General features: G+C 37.1%; 1 protein-coding gene across 2 annotated transcripts in view; it reads left to right on the plus strand.

Annotated features, from left to right (window-relative positions):
* Positions 1–1,522: 1,522 nt before the first annotated feature.
* Positions 1,523–26,228, plus strand: part of vegfc (vascular endothelial growth factor c) — a 37,963-nt gene continuing 13,257 nt past the window's right edge. The window contains exons 1-4 of one of the 2 annotated variants that reach the window (XM_084105762.1): positions 1,523–2,066; positions 12,863–13,073; positions 13,308–13,498; positions 18,392–18,531. In XM_084105762.1, coding sequence (XP_083961888.1) covers positions 1,956–2,066; positions 12,863–13,073; positions 13,308–13,498; positions 18,392–18,531 — 653 coding nt within the window. In that variant the 5' untranslated portion in view covers positions 1,523–1,955. The remainder of the gene's footprint in view (positions 2,067–12,862; positions 13,074–13,307; positions 13,499–18,391; positions 18,532–26,228) is intronic. The other variant, XM_084105763.1, reaches the window with a different exon arrangement.

The raw sequence follows: 26,228 nt of genomic DNA on the forward strand, positions 1-26,228 counted from the left end.
TTTGATTTAAATTAATCAATTTAATGTGCATAAAAAATTACAGAAAAAAAGAAACAAATAATGTCAGACAAAACCCTCAGATCAGCTTTAATTGATAAAAATCAGTCATTTATTATAATGACGGCATTATATAAATCATACGCAAAACTGCTTTGAAAAGAGTTCTGGAGCACAAAGCAGAGAGTTTAAATAAGGACACAGATTCCAGATTACTTGGTATGCGTGGGCCAGATGAGGGAAAAATGGAAAAGGATGTAAATGGTAATGTAGAACAAAAGCATGGAACTTGTCAGCTTCTGAAACTCTTTTTGAGACTAAATCTAAGTATGTCAAAAGTCCCACTGAGGACTTTTAAATAAGGTTATATGTGGCTAAACATTTAAAGCAGCACCAGACGCCTGGCTGACGACATTATAACTTCTCCCATGAAGTAATCTGTTTAGTAACGTCAAAGCAAAAGTAACTCATGTTAATCCTTATGAAACTAGTCTGAACTTTGACCTTTTAGAATTAGACCAGTCAAAGCATTCAGGGAAGCAGAATGAGACAGTTCCTAAGCAAACAGAAGTCAAATAAGTTGGCAAAGTTGCTGGCCACTGCCAAGTATGACTGACAAGCCCCCTGGAAAGCATTTGGCCAGCTATTTAAATGTGAATTGTCAGGTATTTTCACATTGAAGTATTCAATGGTGTCATGGCTAATTAGGTTATCATTCACAAACCCTTTAGCCCCTGAGCCTATTCAAACTAGACCTTTAGTGTTAACACTGAATGCGTTTGACAGTGCATGTTTAGCCTGCTACTTAAAGTAGTATTTGAGAAGATCACAAAATTAAATGCAACCATTTGACAGCGGTAAATGGAACACAATGACTCAAGTGGGACTTGCATTCCACAGCATTAGAAGAGCACTCAGTGAACTTGAGGACTAAGACCCCCTATGGAGAAAAACCCTCCAAGAGAATTTAAACTTCCCCAAAGAAGCTCACTATGAGTAGGGTGACAGTCATCCCAATTTACCCAGCCCCAATCAAGGTGGCCCAATTAACCAGAATTGACCATACACGTGTGTTGTTTTATTATTATTATTTAGTGTGTGGTTTACAATGTCTATACTACTCTTACTTTATTGGTTTTTTTTATATAAATTTTTTAAACTTATTTTAAATATAGCATGCTGAAAAAACACTTTTCATTGTCAATAAGTGGTATACTAAACTTGTATACTCTTTTAAAACATTTTAATTTAGGTTTATGTCTTAATATAATAGTAAGCAGTCACATTAACTACTTTTATGATAGGCTACTTTTATCTTGTTTTTGCGTTATTTTTTTAAGCTCGTCCATGTACATTGTAATAGTAGACCTATAAAAAGCCAGACCTGCATATTCTTCAAAAATAAATATGAGGTGAATGGGTAAGTAAAAACAGTTTTCATGTTGGAACGATCCACTGCCCTTTCACCTTACACAAAAAACGGCAACGGCATGGTTCATTCAGCGCGCTCGTGCGTGAATTGCTCACAATGACTTTGACGTGCTGTAGTCGACACCTGAGAAAAGCGCGCGTGCCATGACTCATATTCCTCTCTTGATGTTTCGGAATGTGTCTAGCAGCGACAGAAGAGGCAGGCTGGGGGAAAACGGAGAGGGGGAGGAGAAGGAGTCAAAGTAGCAGCGTGAAATTGCATAAAACATGCCATAGAGCGCTGAGCGCACTTCCACACTGATCTCTCTCCGCACGGAGTGGATGTTCACAGGCGCTTGTGAAGGGACGAGCTCAAAGTGCATTCCATGGACCAGTGTCGAAGTGTCTTCTTAAAATGTTGGATGTATACATGGGTATTATTTTAGTTTAAGGACAGAATTTTCTAGAAACCTGCTGCTGAAAGCTGCAAAAGAGGAACTTTCAACAGACTCTGCTCAGACTTCAGAGAATTTTTTTTTCTTTCTAAAATGCACTTATTTGGAATTTCTGTCTTCTGTCTCGCATTGTTTTATGCAAACCTTGCTTTGGAGTCAAGTCACGACTACTATGATTATGACCAAGATCAAGGAGATGCCATGGTAAGCACTGGCAAGATCATTTTCAAGTTTTATGTTTTAAAAGTGGCGAAATTGGTTTGATGCATCATTTATTATTAGTTGATTTGTTGCCCTAAACTCAGCATGAAGTTATTTTCAAACTTAGTTGTACTGCTGTGAGCTCTGAGATGCAACAAATCAACAACCAACATCACTGGCACTGGTGACTATGTTTGTACTTAGCCCTGATTAGCTTTAGTTTAGAATCCTGATTCATTTATTAGGGTCTTCTTGCAAAAACACTTGAATGGAACTTATATAAAATCCAAAAATGTATTTAAATCTCTTAAGCTTGGACAGATCATTAAAATACTTTTTTTTTTTTTTCACCATTTAGGGTAATGTTACCATTTAGGGACAACCTTTGACCATACTGTTCTCTGTTTATTTATTTTTGTTTTTGATTTTATTTATTACAATATATATTCAACAAATTATTAAACGCACCCAATACCTCTGGAATATTTACCATTTTCATGTAGCCTATTTATCATATGGACGTCACTTTAAGATAACTTCGTTCACACATCTATGGTTTATAAGGCAAATAATTTGAGAGCACAGTTATATTGCCATAAGAAGTGGAAGCAGGTGACATTGGGTCAGCAACTTGAGAAGTAGTCTCTCTATCTCTCTCATTATTCTGTCTGCCCACTGAGAAAGAAAGAAGAGAGAAAGTGTTTCTTTGATCATGTATATGATGATAAATATACTCAATGGGTGCAATTAATTTGATTATCTCTTCTTACAGGTCCAATGTGACCTGTCTGAAAACAAGAGATGTCTGTTAATTCCTTAGCTCACACACCCAGCCACAATATGTTTTAAATTACACTATTATACATGATTACTTAGACACAACATTCTATCATTTCATTATACAGCAGCAGAAGAATTGTACTATGTGCAGTGTATAAATGATAGGTACCATATGCTACGTGCAACAATGTGGACATCTTGATAAGGTCTTGAAATGCTTCCCATTGGTAATGTGCGACATGGGCCGTACGGTACACTAATCATGAGTGCCTAAAATTAGACTTGCTTTGTTTTCACTACTCTCTCTCTTAAACTCCTTTGGGTCGCTGTGAAATTCTATGGTTAAGATTCATTTAGCTGGAATTCACTGAGAGAAGCAAAAGCCAAGCGTAAGTACAACAGCAACAACATAAAAAGCTGCTGAATTTGTAATGGTTTATTTTCAGTCCACTTGGGGGATATTTGTCTTGCACTTATGCCACGAAATTGAATAATTGTTCCATAATTACACATGTGGCCGTACGCTATATGAATGTATGGGATGGTTGACTCAATAATTCATTGGGCATCAGTCAGCAATCGGCTAATATACTGACCTTATTTCTCTCCCTTGGACTTTTCTGTCATGGCCATCTCTCATATGTTTGGCAAAGCTGTCCTGTAAATCATTAGTAATTGTGATTGTAATTGTAAATCATATGGATTGTACATGTAGAGAGAGTTATTGTCTAGTAAGACTATCTTTCTGAAGGGGTCACCTGGGAAATGTGGGTGCTTGCTGAGTACACATGAGATGCTGGGACCCCCTGATTTGTAGTCTTAAAGGCTCAGCTGCAGTCTTGACCTCATTCATTGGGACTGACGAATGGTTTTGTCATGTGGCTTTACAAAAACTCCATCATTTTAACTGGGATGTTGACTGCTTTGGGAATGTCTATTTGGTATAATTAGTCGCTATGTTGCAAGTCTCTTGAGACTCTCTGGTTTAAGTAAGCATTATATTTCAGCCACCGAGTGTGTCTCATGGCTAGTAATGAATGCCCGAGGATAAACCACCCATGATAAAGGACCTTCAGCTAGTAGTAAAAGAGCTTTTTCCCCCCTCTTTTAAACCATTCTTGTTTATTTCTGCTCTTTGGTGATAACCAAGGGATTCCCCAGGGATGTCTTCTCCAGTGTGAGTGTGTGGTACATGTGTACTTCCCAGGTAGGAAAGTTAGCACAGGTGGAACAGATTACTCACTTCTGCCTCTTGTCTTCACCACTCTAATAGCCAATCCACCTGCCAGATCGGCTCATCCTTTAACTTCAGATTTAACACAACCACCTTTCAACACTTTCACAACTTTTAGAGGAGCTTTTTTTTAGAGGGGGGGTTGGGGGAGGGAGAGTCAGATGTTGTGATGACATAAGCAAGAAGACTTCACGTCTTTGGGGAGGTAATTCTTTGAATTAGACAACTTCTCCAAATGGGGTGTTTCAGTAGCTGTTACTTCTAAGAACCTATTTTCATGATTGTGCAATGCTTTAGTAAAGGAATGACATGTTTGAAAGGCTTTAAAGTGTTTTTGGGGGGAGTGTATCAAATGTTCATGGAGGAAAATGGAGTAGATGATATGAGGTGATGTTAAGTTTAGTTTAGTGATGTTAGTAGTTAGTTCTTGGTTCTCTTTAAGGCTGCAGTGGCAACAGTTACTGTGCATCAATATAAAAGGGTTATTATAGTTTGTTTTGGTTTTCAATGTCAGTCTAGTTTTACTTGTTGATATTTTTTCTTGTATAATTTTAGTTGTATTATGTTTTTCAATATTAATTAGATTTTTCATCTCTTAAACAGCTCCACAAACTAAAAAAAGCCTGAACATCTGACCAGCGTACTTTGCTTGTTTTATGCTACTTGTTGTCTAATTGGTTTGAGTAGACTTGAGAGATGTTGACTGAAAATATGAAAGTCTTTCATGAAAGTTAATTTTTTAGTTCACATTTTAAGTATTAGTTTAGTTTGCAGTCTTTAGCCAACCCTTTTTTTATTGTTGTCTTTGACTTCGGGTTTTCGTGATAGTTTTCGTTAACGATAATCTTGGTATAGAGCCAATCAAAAATGTCGCTCTTCATTCAGTCACTCACTCACATGGACAGACACAGGAGCAAAAAATAATAATAATTAGGCTACTTTTTGGTTTGGACATCTGTAAAAATCTCTTTCTTTAATCTGTAGTGATTGCATTTTCAATTTGAGTAGCTGTTGCAGTCTCCTTCTTTTTGCGCTGTCTATAAACTGGCTGTGGATCTCAGTCCCCCTCAGCAGAGGAATTCAGCCCTGACTGTGACCCAGCAGTGTGCCTGAAGCAGCTGGGGGACTGAGATTTTTGGGGGGGGTTTGCACTTTTTTTCAGATCCGAGACCGCTTTTGCAATTTCCTCTGCAAGGAGAAGCACTGGAATGTGTTATACAGCAGAAAAATCCAGATCACTAAAAATGAGTAAACTTTTTTTTTACTTTTTTTTTCTTCTTCTAGGAACCTTATTATAGCCAGTGTGTGGACCACTCTTGGAGTGTAAACTGTTAGTATTGAGTAGTATGGAGTAAGAAAAGTATGGAGACTAGACCCTTGGTAGTAGACTAAGGCAGTATGAGAAGGGAATTAGTAGTAGGGATTTTTTTGTCTTATGTACCCACAGAGCCCCATCAGTAAGCCTTAAGTACTCCTTTATAGACAATACATCAGAAATGTTTCTTTTTACACATTATACAGAATATCATTTAACATTGTTGTAAAATTGGTCACCTTTACTGTGATTTGTTTGAGCTAAAAACAGAAAACCTTGCCATTCGTTTCCCTTTACGCCTGAGCTTGTCTGACTGTTCAGTGAGCAATCATGCAGAAACTTTCCCTATTAGACAAAATGGCATATTTATTTACAAATCAAATTTAGATGTGAAATTTGACAAACATAAAGTCATTAGTTCTCTTCACCAAATTTCAATTTGTACAGACAAAAAAAATAATTTTGTCATTTGTACAGATCTTAATGAGAAGTCATGACTTGCAATGTAGCAAAGACTTAAAGAGACTTACAAAGGAAATGGAAATCTTTCTAAACCCTGAATCACTGCTCTAATGGATAAAGCTGGTTTGTGTAGTGACCCGTTCATTTAGTCAGAGTGAGACAGCGAAAGGAACAGGTCGTGCACATGTAGGCTGAGGCCAGAATTATTATCTTAAAAAAAAAGTACAGTACTGTGTAATCTTATAGGTATGTTGATCTGGAGAACTGGGCAGTGTCCAAAATCACCCCCCTATACCCTCATTTATTATTCCCTACATTAGTTTAGTAATATATTTATATATTATAAATATATAATGGAATGGGCTGCCACTTTTGCATAGTTTTTGCTTGTCGTTTAATCATTATTTGAAACTTAGGAAACTGGTAGCTCCAGTAAAATGAAAAGATTTATATTGCATTCTGTCATGGAAACTAATGTATATGTAATGGTGTGGTGTACCCAAGAACAGGCTGAAGACTCGATGAAATCCAAACAACACTTTAATAATAACACTCAAGAATCAGGTAACGAGCAGGGAAACTCACATTAACACAGCAGTGTAGGTATTACGGTGACCAGACAAGGAGTGCAGGAGAAGGAACAACTTAAGTAGTGAACACAACGGGGATAATTACTAAACACAGCTGACGCACATGAACTAATAATGACGGTAACCAAGGTGATGGATGAGTAGCGGGAAACTGAACAAAGAAACGTGACAGATGAAAACACACTGAAAGTCCATGAACAAAACTAAACTGAACTTGAAAGTATAAACCTTAATTAAACAATTTAATATTCATTTAAAAAGGAATTTGTACCTGTATGATATTACGCTGTAGCCACATTGGACCAGCGGTTTGGAAAGTGGATGGATGATTCAGATGTGGGTGACATCTGGTCAGATGTAGGAATTAATTCGGTGTGCAACTCTCACAGTGAATTATGGGAATTCTCTAGCCGTTGAGCATACATGTTATTGCGGTGCATTGTGGGATTGAATGAGTGCACGCGATATCCACTATGGTTTCGGACACAACTACAAATGGCTATCCCCTCAACTAGTGCCCTAGTATTTAAGGGTATATAGAGGGCGATTTCGGACACAGCCCAAGAAACCAGCACTAAAAAGTCCAATGAATCAACTTAATGAGTGGACAAGTGTTATCAATTCTGGAAATAGAGTCAAGAGAGTCCTCTAGTCTACAGATGATTCATGTAGTTTTATTATAATACATGAAGCAAATGTGTGGAATCCTTATTATTTTGCATTGTTTTGTGTGTCACACTTAGTATTGATAGGTTAATGTCTATAGGTTGTCTTCTCTGGTGCCTAAAGGTCTTTATATTTGAATATTAATGCATTGTATTTACAAAAAAGAATAGGGAAAATTTAAATTCTGTCATCATTTATTCAGCCTCATGTAATTCCAAAAAATTGTTATTTATTTTGTTTAACACAAAAGAAGAAATTGAGCTAAATGCCGAAGCTGCTCCTTTCCATTCAATAAAAGTAGTTTAGGAGCAGAAACAGTGTAGCAAGACAACAACTTAAGGGTAAGTAAATGGTGATAGAGTTTTCATTTTTAGACAAACTAATCTTTTAAAGCTTTCTTAAGACTTGTGTAATCCACATGCCAAGACCTGTGAATACTCGCTGAGTGGATGCTGCTTAAACCTTACTAATGTCACTCTTGACAGTTTCTGTCCTGCCAGGATATATGCTTCATATAATGCTTTAAGTATGCCAAAACAAGAACCCCTCCTGCCCACACTGTATCTGTGTAGCTTTTTAAAAATGTGTCTACAGGGAGTTTCATTGGGATTTCATGCAGAGCATTATGTTTTGGAGAGCTCAAGAATTGGGTTACAGAACATTAGACCTAATATCCCTATGGTCTTATTGAGTAGTGGGCAACCCTCCAGGCTAATAGCTTTATTGCACCACAGAAACCTTAACCAAGTACGCGTCAGAAGTGCACAGTAATTGCATCCTGACACACGCCCGCCTCTACATGTGAAACGGATCTTTCCGGATGTCGGAAGTCTTTCTAAAAAACGAAGAGAGGTTCTTATGGGACTCAGACAAATCTCTAGATTATTTCTTTAAGTCAACATAAAATCAAAATGGCACATTCCTGCTTTTATTATGCATGATTCACAACTTTCCATTTTGGCTGAGATTGATTCAGACATAGACCGTGCTCTCTGTTGTTACGTGTTGCATCCAGTGCTGCTTAGTCATATTAATGGATCCAACAGATACTAGGCTAAAGACTGGAAAAAGTATTTCCATGCGGATGGTCTGGTCTCAAGAGCGCATGCAAATGTGCATTAGCGTGTGTACTGAATCCAGCGGTTGGTTTAGATTCATATGAGAGGCCGTAATATAGAAATCATGAGCTTCATTGTGCAGTCCTCCTACCTTGGGGAGCATCTCAATTGCTTTAGGAAAACGTGACAGATTAGGATTGTTTGTCTGAAATGTGGGATGCTTGGATGTTGAAGAGGGTCTCAGTTACTCTTCAGACTTGTGGCCAGACTTATTCTCCAAGGAATTGGTTCTCCCCTAGGTCAAAGGCTCAAAGCTTGCAGTTAGTTCTAGGGTTTCTAGGAGATCATTAGGGGGTTAATGATATTTCAGGTCCTCCTGAGTGTTGGCAAACGTAGACCCAGACATGCCCCCAGCATACTTCAACGACATCATTCTTGTTCAGTGAGCACAGCACCATTCGCAAGCCTGCTCTCTGGAGTCCAATATTGAGGATGAAAGGTATGTCTGGATGGAACAGAGGTGAACAGATGTGTTCTTGTGCATAATGCACCACTGCTATAATGTCCATGATGGGGGCCATGTTTCACCTGAGTTCAGTGAGCATGTGTTATGCTCTGTGTTGATGTCTGTAATACTCCCTAGTGACAGCATTTGGTTTTTTCCATTGTGTTGAAAGTAGAAATTAGTATAAGAATGGCTTTGACTTTTGCTTTTTATTTACTTGAAAATATAACCTATTGTATGTGTGCAGAAGCAATCTGGTTGAGCACTGTTATGATTATAATCTCTTGTACTGTCTGGTCCTCTCTTCACAATTGCATAACTGCCCATTATAGGTAATAAACCACAATTGACTGCTTGAGAGGCCTTTGTAGCATTGAAATTGCTAATTTTATTTTCTTTCTGAATGGTTAGCTATGAAATAAATGTATTTGTGTAAGAAAGCAGAAATCATGAAATTGTCATTTTGCTGAAACACATTTGAAACAACTGTATTTTCGCAAATACAGCAATCAAGTCTTGATTAAATAATCTTCAACAAGCTAGTTATCTTTAGCTAAGGAGTATATGAAAATGTGAACTCATAAATCATGAAGTTGTGATGGCTCACGTTTTGATTAAGCTTTAATGTAGGAGTATGGGGTAACTGTAATGGGAATGGAACTGTATAAACCTGGCCTAAATATGAAGCCTTTTGACTCAGACTAAAGGAATTCATTCGGTGAGGGTGCCTTCCAGAAACCTCATCCAAAATAGCTCCGGATGCTGGTATCAGCTTAGAGGATAAACTCTAACCTCATTGCCAAAAAGGATCTAGTTGTTTGTGTCATTGCGTCAGTTTTGTGGTTTGCTTCAGGAATGAGCATTCTGTCTAATGATGCACATTTTAGAATTGCCATCAAACTGTTGACTCACATTTGAACTTTAAAATAATGGCAGTCATGATGGTGTCATTGTCATTATTGGGATCCTGTGCGTGTGTGGCATCCAATGATTTTGTTAAAGTGGAGATGGCATCCTGTCCTAAGTGTTAAACCCAGCTGCTTTCTATTGTGGTTAATTCAATGAGACATACAGTACTTTCTAGCTTGGTGAAGCTGAAGTCTTTTTTTATTGGCCAATAATACAATGTGGCTCATGGCTGGCCACTGATGTTGTATGCATCTATCATCAGGTCATCATTTCATTACATCCCATGAATCACTGCTTTTCGGGGCCAAATGCAATCTCGCACTGCCGCCATTCTCCCTTCAACTTGATTAATCAGATGTACTATTTTTTTTTTTTTCATTAAAAAATTTCAAACCTTTTTTCTTTATAGGTTAGTTCACCCTAAAATGAAAATTAAGTCATAATTTACTGGTGTTGGTGTTGTTCTAATACAGTGTGCCGTTCTTTATATTTCGGACCACAGAATGAGAAATTTTAAAAATGTCCCACTCGCACTCGTCCATATAATGGCAGTGAATTAGTGACCAGCGTCAAGCTTTTAAGAAAAGATGCAAAAGTATCACAGAATGGTCTCATGCCAAGCGTTATGGGGGTACAGTATATGATAGGGTTTGGTGAAAAACAAACCGAAATTTAATGTATTATTTAATGAAAATCCTGATCTTGGCCTGATCTCTATTAGTGGTATTGTTCACGCCGACTCACCCAGTAAAAGCACATTTGTAAGAAATCATGATTTATAATAAAAATAGCTGCAATTATTTGTATGCAATTTGAATTTTATCTATATATGAAATTAAATGTGCATTTAACATGATATTTGATACTGAGTCTGATAGGTAAATGGGGATGAAATATAATTTAGTTAATTTATTATTTGTATTATTATGCATTAAAATTTATTTTCTTTTGTAATATTAGAATAAAGCTATCCCTAATATTATGAATTAGATCACAAGAGTAAAACAATGAATGCATTTCTGGGTCAAGTGCTTTCAGACTTCATGGTTCCCATTTGTATCGTTCTCTCATCAGTGTCTTTTTTTAGTTGCCACTAAAACATAAAAATAGTGCATTGTATTAGCATTTTTACAATTACCAAACCTGAAGTTTGGGCCTGACTCACGTGTGAATGTGTCTGTGTTCTGTGCTCCACACATCGTTTTCTCAGTCTCCATTGTTTCTGGTAGGAAACAGACCAGTGTGTTATCTCAGGAATCACTGTAAACAAAGGCATGGAAGAGGCCACATACAATAGTCTTGTTCATACTCTTTTTGTGGTATTTGGGTTTCCTGAATAAACAGAAGGGAGTCAATGCAGAAGTGGTCATTTCCTACAAGGATTATATTTTTCCTCTTTCCACGATTAGAGCTATTTTCCTTGGTATGTGGTACAACTGAATGTTTGCTACTATGTCAAAGGTTTTATGATAACATATGAAAATATGCAATCTTAAAGTCATATTTCATGTAAATGGTTACATTTGTATATATTCTGGCACAGCGAGGTGTCCTGTATCATGAAAAATGGCCTTCAAGTTTATACTTTCAAAAAATTGTCAAACTGTAAAGCTCCTGTTTGTTCTGAGGATCTCCTTTGAAAGTGAGTTAGGTAGGGAGGCCTAGAAAAGCATTGCTTGTTCTTATCCAGCCCCCCAAAAAGTATTTGATGTTAATAATAAGTTTTACAGCAAAATGCAAGAGTAAGAGAAAGCTCATTTCCTACCATTTGATTTAATAAATTGTCTGCTGTAAACTTGGTGATTTGCCTAATGAGATTTCGATTTAAAAAAAAAAAGTATGTTTATTCACCAGTCAAATGTGATACAGAGTGGCTGGAATTCTGTTGAGGCTCAATTTCTAGTTGTTTTTTTCTAAAAAAAAAAAATTTAACACCTCTACAAGAGGGGGAGGGTGTTTTTTTTATCGACAGCCATGATCAGCTATGTGGGTAAACTGGGCATGTTTCCTGGAATGTCCCAGACAGCAGTATCATTTTCCATCAGGGACTTCAGGCTGTTTCAGACGCCGTTGGTGTTTTCACACTTCTTGCAAACTTTCATTCCGCTGCGGATTGCGGGGAGGTCAAGACTTTGGGGGTTTGATTGCGTGTGCTAGGGTGTCTCTTGCTGCTGACAGACATGGCTCTGTCTTCACAGGCAACCCTGGATCCCATCCATCAGCTTACTGAGTAAGCAATACTTTCAATTGGCTGAGTCGAGACCATTGAGTTCTGACCATTCCATCCATTAAAGCATGATTTGCATGTCTCAGTTTCACTCTTCACATTCACACATTTTGACATGGGAAAGCTTTACTTATATCTGTTGGTTTATTGTGGTACATTCATTTTAAAAACCCATCTGATGAGTAAATAGTGATTTGTAGTGTCAGCATGATTAAATACAACAAAATGTTACCGGCGTATAGTTGGCCATTATAACTGTCTAGTGATAAGAATATGATAAAACAATGGAAAAGCTAATTATCCCTGATTAGATCTTCAAATATTGATTCAGTGAGTAGAGTCACAAACCATCTTTTCTAAATCAATTTGAAATATTCAATAAAAATAACATTAAAACAATTGATATTTCTCTTAGTCGCTTTGGGATTTATACAATATGGCATGCTTGCCATAACTGTTGCAGTAGTTCTTTCCAGCACATTGATCAAACCCTCAAAATGAAATTCTGCCATCATTTACTCATCTTTATATTGTTGTAAACCTGTGTAACTTTCTATCTTCTGCAGAATGTAAAATATATTTTGAAGAATGTTGGTAAACAAACAGTTTCGTGGACAAAAATCTGTGGTTTTTGTGCAGTTTTTGAACCAAAATTACATTGGAAGTCAATGGGAACCAAAAATGTCTAGTTACCAAACAGTTTATGTTTCCATTGACTTACATTGTAATTTTTGTTCATATAATGGAAGTCAGTCAGAACCAAAACTGTTTGGTCACCAACATTCTTCAAAATATCTTCTTTTATGTTCTGCTGAAGAAAGATTGTCACGCAGTTTTGGAACGAGTAAATGATGACAGAATTGTCATTTTTGGGTGAACTATCCTTTTAAGAAAGAGTAATTTTTCAGGTTTTTGGTATTTCCAACAAGTCTCAAAAATTGTCATTCCCTAAGAAAAAGTTGATTGTGACAGAAGAATTGTGAAAATTCTTTGTAGGAGAAGATGACAGGCTGCTTTTCCCCAGTTTTATTCTGTTTCTCTGTGTCTTATCAGGAGCATTCAGAGCCAGACCAGGTGGAGCAGTTACGTTCAGCGGGTAGCGTGGATGAACTTATGAGGATAGTTTACCCCAGCTACTGGAGTATGCTGAAGTGCCGTTCCAAGGCGGGATCGCGCTTACCTCACAGAGAATACAGCTCCACAGAAACAAGGTCGGAGGAGGCCACCTTTGCGGCTGCTTTCATCAATCTTGAAATTATTAAAAGTGAGTGACTTAATTTAAGACCGGCACAGATTGTGCTGGCAGTGTTTTTTGTCATTATTGTCTTACAGCCAAGAATTTATGCTTTTTGACAGTCCTGACAAAAAGTTTCTTTAGGATGCCAAGAATGTGTCAGACCCTGATCTGCAATAATTGCAGTGCATACAAATCCATGTATTTCACTGCTGGCCTTTTTTTAATGTGCCTCTTCTTCCTGTCTCGCTGCGCTTCCTCCAGGTATTGAGACAGAGTGGAGAAAGACCCTGTGCATGCCACGCCAAGTTTGTTTAGATGTGGGGAAAGAGTTTGGGGCAGCTACAAACACCTTCTATAAACCACCCTGCGTGTCTGTCTACAGATGTGGGGGCTGCTGTAACAGTGAGGAGCATCAGTGCGTGAACATCAGCACTTCATACATCAGCAAGACGGTGAGTGACTCTTTCAGCATGTGTTTGTGTCCAAAAATCTGTTTGGAACCAATGATGAGCAGTACTGACCTTAAAGTGTATCTTTGCTGATGTTAGTGTAACCCCAACATCTCGCAAGAGAGAAGAACTAAGAAAAGGGCAACAACCACAGTGTGTTTCTTGCAAATATAACAAAGTTTATTATACAACATTTAACAGTAGCACATTGGGTATTAAGAAATTGAAAATAAACAAAACAGATAAAAAGAAATATATATATATATATTTTAACAGTTTAACAGGGTTCCCATCCTATCCAATGGTGATTACATGCCAATAAGTGCACATTCAATCACAGATCAAACAAAAACAATTTCACTCCAAACTCCAAAGCAAAAGTAATCAAATCAAACCACCATAAATTATTCCCCCCACCTTAACAGAGTAACCCACATATAAGGAAATGGGAACCACAAAAGAAACAAAACAATCTCACACATTAAATCACTTTGCCACTTCACAGTGCAAGACCCAATTCAACCTTAGTCATCTCTTCAGACACCCCTTTAAGCCACCAATGTTTTCAATAAAAAGTAAACGGCAATCATGCATCATGTGTAAAGAACAAAGAAAGTACAATTCATGATTGCCCTATAAAATATATATATATAAAAAAAAAACACTTAAAACCATTCAACAAAAAAAAAAAAAAAAAAAAAAAAAAAAATTACAATATAAAAAGCTTAAAACCAAATTTCCCAAATCAATTCCAATGAGATCAGTACCTGTATTCGTACATGTATCTGCTTAATTCTCTGAGGAACCATTCAACCCATTTCCCAGAAGGACACTACAACAAAAAGCAAATACAAATGTTAAAACTAAACAACTCACTTTAGCCATAATAAATCACAACCCTTACCTTCACATTTCATTTCTATGCTGCTCATTAATCAACTGGTCTTTTCATCTGCTATTACACAGCCTTGAAAAACGCCACACAGCTTCTCCTTAGCACATGGTACCACAAAGAGGAAGCCCAACCAGTTTGATTTCCTTTTATAGTGCCTTGACTCATGGGCTTTGTAGTGCAACTGATTTGAAATTGAAGTTTTTTTGTCAAGCTTTTTGTGTCATTCGGTGGACTTTTGATAGCTTCAGGACTTTTGTGAAAACTACAGATTATACTTCTGCATTTTTGTATCCCTGCCCATTGACAGTCGGATCGACAGAGGGTTATTAACAGAACAGTTATTGTAAGGGTAGGTTTATAACAAAATTATTGTACTTTGTATACTCTTTAAACAGCATTATGGTAAAATGTAACATTATGGCAGCAGCTTTCTTACCTGTACGAGTAAATTTTCCTCTGTTTTCTCTAGTCAGGTAGCACTGATTTCAAACAGTTTATTTTTGCTTTTCATCTGCATAGGCAGCCAAGTTTCACTGAAAGTCCATTTTGCCAGTGCGGAAGTACCCCTTTAATACTAACATTGGAGAATGCAGGAGTAATGACTTCAAAATGAAAAAAAAAAAAAAAAAAATCTATTAAGAGATATATACAGTTATTTTATGTGAACTATAAATATACTATAAATGAAATGCAGTTGTTTCTAAAAACGGGATTGTCTTTTAAATTTGACACACTTTCAGTTTAAGCCCCGCCCACATCTAGTTCTGTCTGAATACTGAATATTTTTTCATTGTATCAAATACAGATACACATGTAGGTAACTGTTTCGTTGCATACCCTTAACTAACACCTTATATATAAATCCATTTCTCACAACATATATATAATATACACAACATATAATTTAATTGTAAACTTGAATAATCTTACTGAATAAAATTACTGCTTTGAATAAAAGTGTCTGCTTTTGTTTTAAAGCCTACTTCCCTGTACAGAAAGAACTGATCTGTTCAGCTTTGATTTAGAGAGTTGTGGACAAGGCAGGGGTTTGGTTGGGAGGTCATGGCTGTGAATTATTTGCAAGAAGGCCTCCTTTAATTGCCCACTTATTTTGGGTGGGCTGACCTTAGCAGGCAATGGGTTCTCCTCTTGTGATTTAAACCATGACGCCCTCCCACCAGTTGAGCATCTGAGCAGGTCAAGGTCTCCATGTCCACGCTACTGCAGCAGAGACGTACCACTCCCATTCTGGGCACAAAGCCTGAACAACAGATGCAATCTGAAGATGTTTCAATATATTTTAGTAAGATTTGGATTATGAAATTACAAGCTCCAGGTTTCATTGACAAAATGACTGGGTCAAGAGTAAAATATGCATCAGATGAACATAGTTGTGTTTTGAATTAATGGTATTAGTATTGATACGATATTGACATTGAGCACAATATAATGTAATGACAACAAGACTTCAAGAGTGAAATATCAAGTTTATATCTGTGATGTACTGTAACTGTAACAAGGGAATCTGTTAGCTTGTCATCTAAAAAAACATATTAAATGGACTTCTGGTTTTATCAAACCCTTTTCTCACCTGCACATATGTAATACCCATGCCTAGTAGACTGTTAATCCTGCAGTAAAGTCATTTTATCATCAAGACTGGTGGGATGACAGATTTACAGAGTGATCAAGTGAAGCTTATGGGATCACTTGTCCTGGTAAAAGCAGTTAACAACTAAATAATGGAGTTCTGCAAACATCAAAGACAGAGAGTATTTCACAAGCTTTCGACCCTATTCCATTTAACTAGATCAGTCTTCTGTATGCTGAGTAGAGCTGGGTTGTTAGTGTTTCCATTGTATTTGATTTAACATTAGGGGCCCTATCTTACACCCGGCGCAATGCAGCGCCAAGCGCAATGCAAGTGTTTTTTGCTAGTTTCAGTCCAACGCAGTTATCATTTTCACGTCCTGCGCCACGTTGTTTAAATAGCAAATGCATTTGCGCTCATTTGTGCGCCCATGGGCATGCTGGTCTGAAAACGAGGTGTGTTCTTTCGCATTGTTGGTGCGTTGCTATTTTGAGGCAACAGAAATAGACTGCGCCATTGACCAACTGAAACCTGGTCTAAAGTCAATGACGATATGGTGGAATCCGGCTTGTCCCGTAGATGGTCTGCTTGCGCACTTTTACCTCGCACACGAGCAGTTCCATTTGCGCTCTGGAGACGCGTTCGGTCTTTCCTCTATCAAATTCTGCCATGTAAAGAGCGAATCTGCCATGGCACGAGCGCAACTGGCATTTAAAGGGAATGGGAGATGAGACTCTGATTGGTTTAACGTACGTAAATCCCAAAACACACCCATTACTCATTAAGAGAATAGGGACAACCCCTTTAGACCATTTTTCCCATCGTAAAGTGGATTCGGACACACCCTAAGTGAACTTGCACCCTGCGCTTTAGACCATGCGCTTAGATCGTTAAAATAGGGCCCTAGGTGTTAAAAATAGTTTTCTTATAATTACATTGTGCCTTTGTATTGCCTGTGTGTTCTGGATTGATGCCAGTCCGATACAATACATTTTCATAGATTTTGAATGCTAAAGAAGTTGTCTTTAGATGTACTGTAGCTATGCAATTAGAAAGTGGCTATATGATGCTTCTGTGTACCTAAAAGGCATAGAAGAAGATGAGTCCAAGGAGAAGCAGAAAAGAATATCTACCGAGTGAAGTGAACCAACCAGAGGAGACTGGAATATCCCATAATTCTCTTCCTCATCGGACATAATTAATTTATGTGTACCTTGAGAGCTCCTGATCCAACAGGAGCTGAAATTGGAGGTTTAACATTCCAGAATGTTTGGAAGCTTGTTTGTTTGTTTATCTTGCTGAAAGAATGTGCTGCCTTGGTTACTGAAGGTTTCTATAGCACCCACTATTCATGTCAAAGACACTGAACTTAGTGGAAGAGTAGAAATAAGAGTTTGATGAGTAGACAAGACAATACAGACCAAAAATGAAATTTATGGCATCTAAGCCTCATGTCGTTCCAGGCCTGTATGTTCTTTTCCATGCAATTACAATTATCTTTACTGAAGTTTTCAAACTTAAAAAAAAGACAAAGCAATCACCATAAAAGTATCCTAAAGGTGGTGAGTTACCACTCACAGCTCAATGAAGGACAGTTTATCAATGAATTTCGATTGGTTTTGAAGTTCATTGATGCTTCAAAGAAAAAAAAAAAAGAAGAAGCCCATTCTTCAGAAATTCTCCTTTTATGTTCCACAGAGGAAAGAAAGTAATATGCATTTGGAGCAACATAAGGGTGAGTAAATAAGGACAGAATTTTAATTTCTGGGTGAACTGTCCTATTAAGGAATTAATTGAATCATGTAGATTAGTCAGATCCAATGATGCTTTTAGGCAAATTAGATTTTTTGAAAGCACACCTACTTTCCTAATGTTCTCAATCATTCTCATAAAAAAAAAAATCAACAATGAGACTCAATGTCATTTATGATATATATGACATAAAACATAAACTAAATGTACTTGGCCATTTTAGCAGCACATTACCGTTACTAGCACTTATGATTGCACATTCAACATAAATTCCTTGGAATGTTTCCCCATAGCTGGAGGAAGTTTTGATTTATTGGTCTAACATTATTTGCCTGCCTTGCAAATTATCTTGCACGAGTTCCCCATTACCCATTTCCCCTTACCAGTTTGCTTGATCAGACTGTAGTTGTGGTTGTGTCTGTACACTGATTTCACAGAAAGACTGTGCAATCACAGTTGCACAACTCCTTCAGACATAAATCCATTCATTAATCTTGATTTAGATATAATTGACTGCCCACAATTCATTTTGACATCTAGCAAACTCCTAAAAGTATAAGTAACCTTTCATGCGGTCTCACATCTTACGTCAGTTAGTCTGTGTTAGTCTGTAGTATTTTATTGAAAATGTGACCTTTCTTCTATTTTCACTCTGCAGTTGTTTGAAATCACAGTTCCTATCAAGCAAGGGACCAAGCCAGTCACCATAAGCTTCGCCAACCACACTTCCTGCAGCTGTTTGTCAAAACTGGATGTGTACCGACAGCGGCACTCAATCATACGAAGGGCCCTAGCAGAGTAAGTGTTCACACTCCTTTATATTTCCCAAAGCACTATTTTTGAAGTGTGTAAACCCAAATGTTTTATGTCAAGGGTTTTAACAAAGGTTTTTAAATATTTAAGTTTACAGTATTCTCTCATTTATTTGTTCTTTTGAGACTAGAATGTCAATGTTAGACTAACACTGGTCTACATAGGGCTCAACTGTTGTCACATTGCATCACGCCACATCAGCTTGAGGCTGTCTGTGAATATGAAAACCATGGTTCCAAATCCATTTGTACTTTTTTTCAGAAGTAGCGCAAGGAGTTAAGTTAGAACTAGAACAAGGAATCAGTTTATTGTCTCATTCATGTGTAGTCAGTATCACTGATTATGTATAATGGTATAAGAGTGACATTTCGAATATCAATATAAAACTGTAGTTTTCCTTTTGAAGGTTGGGCACATTTTAGCTACGTTCCAATATCTAGTCAGTCAAGCACCTAAATAGGCAGCTCCTAAACATCCTGGAACTTCACGAGTGATCCATTTGGAGCCCTCTAGGTAGCAATGCTGCACACCACATAAGAGACTAGACAAGTTGGATAACACTTTATTTTAAAATGTCCTTGTTACATGTAGTTACTGTAGTAATAACTTAAAATTATGCATAATTACATGTATGCATAATTACATGTAACTAAGTACTAAGTAAATGTAGTTAATTAATACAACTCGTTACTGAAAGGGATAGTTCACCCAGAAATGAAAAATCTTTCATTATTTACTCTCCTTCATGTCGTTCCAAACGGAAGCTCAAGCATGATCAATGTTTATATGTTACAGAATTTTCATTTTTGGTGAACGATCCCTTTAAATGTATATAATTACACTGAAACAAGGATACCACGATCCCAAGTATACCAAGGAATCCACGCAATAGGGAATTTTACGCAAGGGAGAAAAATGTCGTTTTTGCTTCGGGTTCAAGCCGCTTACGTGGTTTATCAGTGTACCAACAGAAAGTGGCTTGATTTTAAAGTGACTTCTGTATGAACCGTGCATCATGCATCACTATTGACACTGGTCCTAATATGTGACTGCACTTTAAGATTATACAAGCTAATAATCTAAAAAACAGTAGCACATACAAATAGAGTAAAATAATACATTTTTTATCCCACTGAACTATTTTGTTAACACACATCGATAAAGTATTTGAATTAAAAAGTTTATTTACAATAATATTATAATAGGCTAACTTATAAGAGATGAAGTATCTTCATCCAAGACATTCAAGATATTGACTTTATATTGTATACCAAATGTTCTTTGGCCCAGAGTAGCGTCTCATCAGCGGATATGTGGCTGCACTAATGTGTGTATTTTGGATGTAACTGCACACCCAGTGACGTACAGTAGCTCATCAAATTGATTTTCATATCGGTGGTGTGGTGTGGCCACCCATTGTTAAGGCTGACAGAGAACTTCCTGTTCATATGTTGTTGTAGGAATTTTATCAGGAAAATCCCAGTAGAGAATCCTAATGAACTTACCGTGCAGTGTACAGATTTGATTAACTAATCAGCACCGACAAGTGAGCTACAAAGCACATGTATTATTTTGTTGCCTAATGATAAAAAGCCTATATTTATGTTATTTGTAACAGATGTTCAAATTAAAAATCATTTTTCAATTAATTTTAGGCTGGTGGTACCTAATTGTCAATGCTGGTAGTATGCAATTCATGGGTTTGATTCCAGGTATTTTTAACTCTTGCAGTTTTTACCAAAAGTGTATCTCTGCTTTTAATATACTGTAAGCTGCTTTGGATCAAAGCATTAGCTAAACAGTAATGAAACAGTTAATAGAACTTGCATTTTATTCATTATACAATATGGATGAAAAACTAGGTATTCAGAATTAACCATTTTAGAGTTAATACATTGATTGTAACCGCATGTACATTTAAAAGGCTTACAATTGTTCTGCAGGGATGAGAGAGTATGTATTGCTTGCTTAAGCTCAAACCAATATTGCCTGTGGATCACACTGTATCATCAAAAGCAATTTGATACACAGAGCAACCTTGGGTTTTAGCCACCAGAGATAAAGAGAGAGACTTCTCTAGTCCTAAACCCAATTTCTTTATCTCCGATGCCTTCGCCTCTTCCCTTGCCGTCACAGTGAAGGATAGAGGAATCATTCTAATGAGAATAGAGCGGAGCGGAGACACACAGCGAGAGCCGTAAACGTGGAAAGATAATGAATCAACTGTGAAACTATATTCTTTTTTTTCTTTTTTTTTTGCCGCATCAGCTCAAAAGTTTTCTGTAATGCAGCTTAGCATATTTAGAATTTTTTATATTATGCAATACTTAATCATTATTTAATGTACATTCAGTTCAGAATTTCATGAAATATTCATATGTAACATGCCAAGTGTGAACACACCCTAAAATGGGCTAAGAGAGCTCCCTAGATTTTGGGAATCCAAGTTTCGAGTTCCAATTACACACTACTAAACTATCATTTTTTATCTTTTTGTCAATGACAATGCTGTTGTACAAAAGCAATAACACTGTAGATTGTTCTACATGTTTTTACATGCCAGAAACCACAATGAAGCTCAACCTCCAGTGTGTTTTTGCATAAACATTACAGGTGTTGATCGCATAAAACATCCTAGAAATGAGTTGCAAAATACTGTCTTGAGTAGAATGGGAACACCGAGTCTGTTTTCTATCATTCAGTATTTTTTTTAGAATGAAGCACAGCCCGTTTTCAACCCTGTCTTGTTGACTCGCATACTTTGTGTAAATGTTTATCATTTTATCCCCTCACAGAACGAAGGATTAGCCCATTCACTGTTCGTGACAGAAGTCAGCGTGATAAACAGTGACTCACTGGCACGCATACTCAGAAGAAAGGAGAGAAAAAGAGTGAAAAATACTTAATAATGTACGCTTTGTGTGCAAAAACAGCGCCTGCTCTTTCTGTGTGGAGGAAACGTATTGATCCCACATGTGTGGCATTGGAAGCCAGTACGTTACGCCATTGCTCAGAGATCTGTTTGCAAACAGGAGGGGAAGCACACATACAGTGCGGTGCTGCCGTTAAACATTTGATGACTTTGTTTAGTAAGACATTTCCTGTCAGTTTGAGCAAGGAAGGCATTATGTCAGTAATAAAATATGAAATTAGTAATAAAAACTAGTCAACAACTTTTACTTGTTGTCTTTTTATGCTGGTTAGTCATTTGCATTGTGTATTTGGTGCTGTATAGTGCATTCAAGGCAAGGATTAGCATCGCTAGCACTGTTATACCAGTTGAGCTACAGTGACTTCATGATAACTATCTAACTTCATGGTGTTTACAGATGTCTCCAGAATTTCAAGCATCTTGGTTAACACCAAACTGCTTCCATAAATCAGTGTTAAAGGGATAGTTCACCAACTCATCACATACTCAACCTCTCTTTTTTAATCTCTGAAATACAAAAGAAGATTTTTTTTAATGAAACCTGAGAGATTCATGCTCTCCTTTGAAAGTCCATTTCACCAAACCTTTGATGCTTCAAAAAGTTCACAAAGACATATTAAAAGTAATCCATATGAATCGAGCGGGTTAATCTAAGTCTTCTGAAGAGACACTATCACTTTATATAATAAACAGATTTAATTTAGGCTTTTATTTACATATAAACATTGATCAGCCCACATACACCGAGCACAATAAGCATGGAAATGGAAACCCAACCACACTTGACTTGAAAAAACGAACCTTATTGGTTCTTGTGGAAGCTCAAATGTGCTTGTGTGTCATGCGAGAACAAACCCTATTGGTTCTCGCACATCAACCAAGCACGTTTGATCTTCCATTTACCATATCTGATGTGCTCGTGTATGAGATGAAAGAAAATATCAAGGGTTTGGGATGCATGAGGGTGACTAATTGATGATAGGGTTTTCATTTTTGGGTGAACTAAACCTTTGATTATTTATCTAAAATGTTTGCATGTCAAATCGAACCATGTTAAATATTAAAAAGCAACTCATTAGTCCCTCTGTGAAGAACTGGAGAAAATAATTATTTATTGTTATATGTTTCAGCGCTGTTTTTTCTTAAGCCATCCCCTGTCAAATTGATTTGCGTTAGGGGGAGTGAAAAGGAAAGAGGCATCATCCCCCCACAAGGTCCTGCATAGCCAGGCCTTTCTTAAGAAAAAGCAGATGTGTTCCTAGGGCGACCTGCTCTCTGGAAGTGTGTTATATGTTGTTTTGGTTTCCTGGACACACTGAGGCTTCATCTCCTCATTCCTTTCGTGCTTTCACGCAAGTGGGGACAGTATAACGTCTGCGCACGTGAGGATGCCGCTTTTTAGAGACAGAGAGTTCAGCTTTAACTTCACTGACGTCATTTGCTGTGTGTTTGTCTCTTACACTGTTTTTAATTGTTTACAGCTGTAGGTCAACACCCAAATTGGGGACCTGCTGTAAGTCTTGCGTTTTGGTCTTTCATAGCGTGCTTTCTGAAACCGTTCTTGAATAAGAGGAGTATTAAAAGGCCAGATTAATTCAAGATCACTCCGGACCATCTTTGAATGCTTTTAGCTTGATTCTAATCTTATATTTGGAAAAATCCTGCTCAAACTTGTGTCATCTGATAAAGGCAAGGGCAGGAGGGTTAACGCAGGGTGGTCTGCTTCAAGCATCCAGGACCTCAAGGTGGTAACAAAGTCTTGCCGTTCCCGCTGTTTGTTGTGAAGGAGAAAATGTGCATGCTTAACCTCAGATGTGTGGTTTAGAGTGTAACGTAGCATATAAACGCTATTTGTGTTATCAACGCTTGTGCAATGAAATGGCAGAGGGCTGGTAGTGATTATCAGCAGTTGGCTCGTTGTTGCGTTCCGCTGTCTCTCACTCTGTATTGTTTAGGAGTTGATGGCTCACTATGTTAAGAAAGTAAAGACTCTTAATGAGGAGAAACATTCAGACATCACTACTCAGACTGTTACCTAATGACTTTTGACCCCCAGTTGCTCTTTTCATGCCAATATGTCTTTGTTTTTCATTAGTTCATCAAGATTTTACTATTGTTTTCCCAGTCTTTCTAGTAACTACTTAGTTCTTATATAAACTTAACTTCTCTAGAAATAACTTAACATACAAAGAATGAATGAATACATACTGTAGTTGTTGATTATAGTAGTCACCATCCCATTATTCCATTCCTCTGTTGATTTAATATTTATAGTATACAGCTTCAATTCCTGTATTCTTGCTTCGTAGACCACTTCATTGATGACAAAGGAAGTTATTTAGTTTTGACATGGTGTAACCCGACTCAGCTGTAGGCAAGCAGTGCCGCATTTTAGCGCTTTAACTTGGATGCATTCAACTGATGTAATGACATATTTTGGCCTTGTTAAGGCTTTTAATGCGCCTCATCTAATCATGTAATACTGTTTTGAGTTTGTTTTAGCTCAAGTGCATAATGATTTCATTTGTTGTGAATAATCTTATTTTGTGCATTGTCTAAGTGCATCAAAAAAGGTTTATTTTTACAATATTGAGTATAAAAAATTATAATTACACCATGGTTATGTTGTGTAAAATAGGATGATTTAGGTGTAAAGGATGATTTTCCAGTAAAAATAATATATATCTTAATGCCTATACCTTTATAAAATTACATATACACCACTTACTGCTTTATACTGTTGTACATATCTCCTGGTTACACCACTGATTTCAATCTCTTGCATAGTTTGTATTACTGGAACATTTAGCAGTCCATTATTGTAGGTATGATAAGTAGTGTTTTCAGCATTGTGAAATAAAGTGAAGAGGTTGTGAAATATGTGTTTGTTTGAACAGCCGACCTTGATTTTGGCATTTTAACATGATTCAAAGTGCAGGCCGACTATCCCTTGTAGCGTAGTTTACATTAACATATGGAAAATGGATATTTATAACCTCTTTAACCTTTTAAATGTAAATCAGTTGAGCCGCAGACCTCTTCAGACAGCCCCCAGCAAAGAACAAATCAGCTCTGTGTAACAAACAACATATGGCCTTTATTGACCAGGCAGTTACTGTAGAGGTGGGAATGCGGATTTGTCTCAATGCGGCCAAGGGACGTGTACGACAGTGTTGCCGTATTAGAAACATGCTCTCTAAGTTATTCTAGCTTATATATTATCTTCCTGGCACCTTGCTAGACTAAATGGACTCGTCTGTTTTGCGTTACGCAAGGTGCAAGTGCATCACCTCGCGTTGACCATATCATAAGTCCTTTTTATCCCCCCTCTCTGTTCTCAGGAATGTGTTGTTTTATGCCACTGAGGATATGGTAATTCAAAACACATTGAGAACCTTGTACATGTGTAGTTTACCACTGAACCGTTTCAGGGCTAGTCGGCAATTTGCTTTATTTCACGGTTCTGATATTCAACAACCTGTTTTTCTTTTTCTAAGTAAACAACTCACAACGCTAATCATGCCGACATCTGTTTGAAAAGCGTGCATACATGTTTTAAGTTTAGAATGCATACTGGACTGATATGTAATGGTGTTATGATGTGTTGTTTCATAAAGCTTGTTGTTCATTAGATACATAAGCACATATACTGTGCTCAGTGGGACGCAATATCAACACTTGTGTTATTATCTAATGTTACTTTTGTTGCCATAAACCATCGTATTCAATGGTTACTCCAATTTTCATTATATGCCTTCAGACAGGCAGCAATATTCTGATATTCTAGAGTATTTGACTCAAATTCAGTCAAAACAGCAAACAAACTTAGATTTTTACACACCAGGTCCAAACCACATTTTTGATAGCATCTTCTGATGCATCGAATGGTTTAATCAGAGTTAGTTTTTGAACATTGCCAATCTTGTCTAATGCATCTTGTGGGATGGTCACAAGAGGCTAGTTTTCAGTTTTCCGTTCTCCGTTCTTTTTCCACACTTACGACTCGGCATGCACAATAGCAGGCAATATTGGATATTTAATTGTACATGCTCATTTCTCTTATTTTGACATTTTAGACAATATTTTATATCATCTAATTTTCATTTAATTGAATAATGTAGCACTTTTTAGTGTTGTGATGCCTAAATTCACTTTTAGCATTTAAGATGATCAATATCATTTTGTGTGTTTTATTCTTAATTTATGCTGACTTAATTTATTCTAATTTATATCAGCAAATAACATGAAAATCATCTTATCAGTATCAGCCAGAAATTTCATATCGGTGCATCCCCTATAATGGTTATTTTCTGTGTTGATAGTTACATCATTACTATAAGAACTGAGGCATCTACTCTGCATATTGACTACAAACAAACAGATCAGATTTCATAATTTGCAAAATGAAAGTGTGGATATTAAGTCCTTAAGATCAGATATGAAACCCAAATCAGATTTGTTTGCAGTATGAATAAACCCTTATTGACATGCAATTCTACATGGGTAATAAATCACCCATGCTGTCTAGATGGAAAAGCAGTGATTTCATGGACAGCCAGACAGGAGGGATGATCTATACATGAGAATGGTCCTTCTTTGGACCTGATCCAGCCTTGGGTCATGCTAACTGGTCCTGACCTGTCACCTTTTAGCCAAGGGAGGTTAATGATAGTGGACCTGTAACTGGAGCTGTTACATCCGAGTCAGTTCTCAGCAGGGTGTTAGACTGAACACACAGACTCTTGCACAC

This window comes from Abramis brama (assembly GCF_963993115.1).
Source record: "Abramis brama genome assembly, chromosome: 2".
NCBI lineage: Eukaryota > Metazoa > Chordata > Actinopteri > Cypriniformes > Leuciscidae > Abramis > Abramis brama.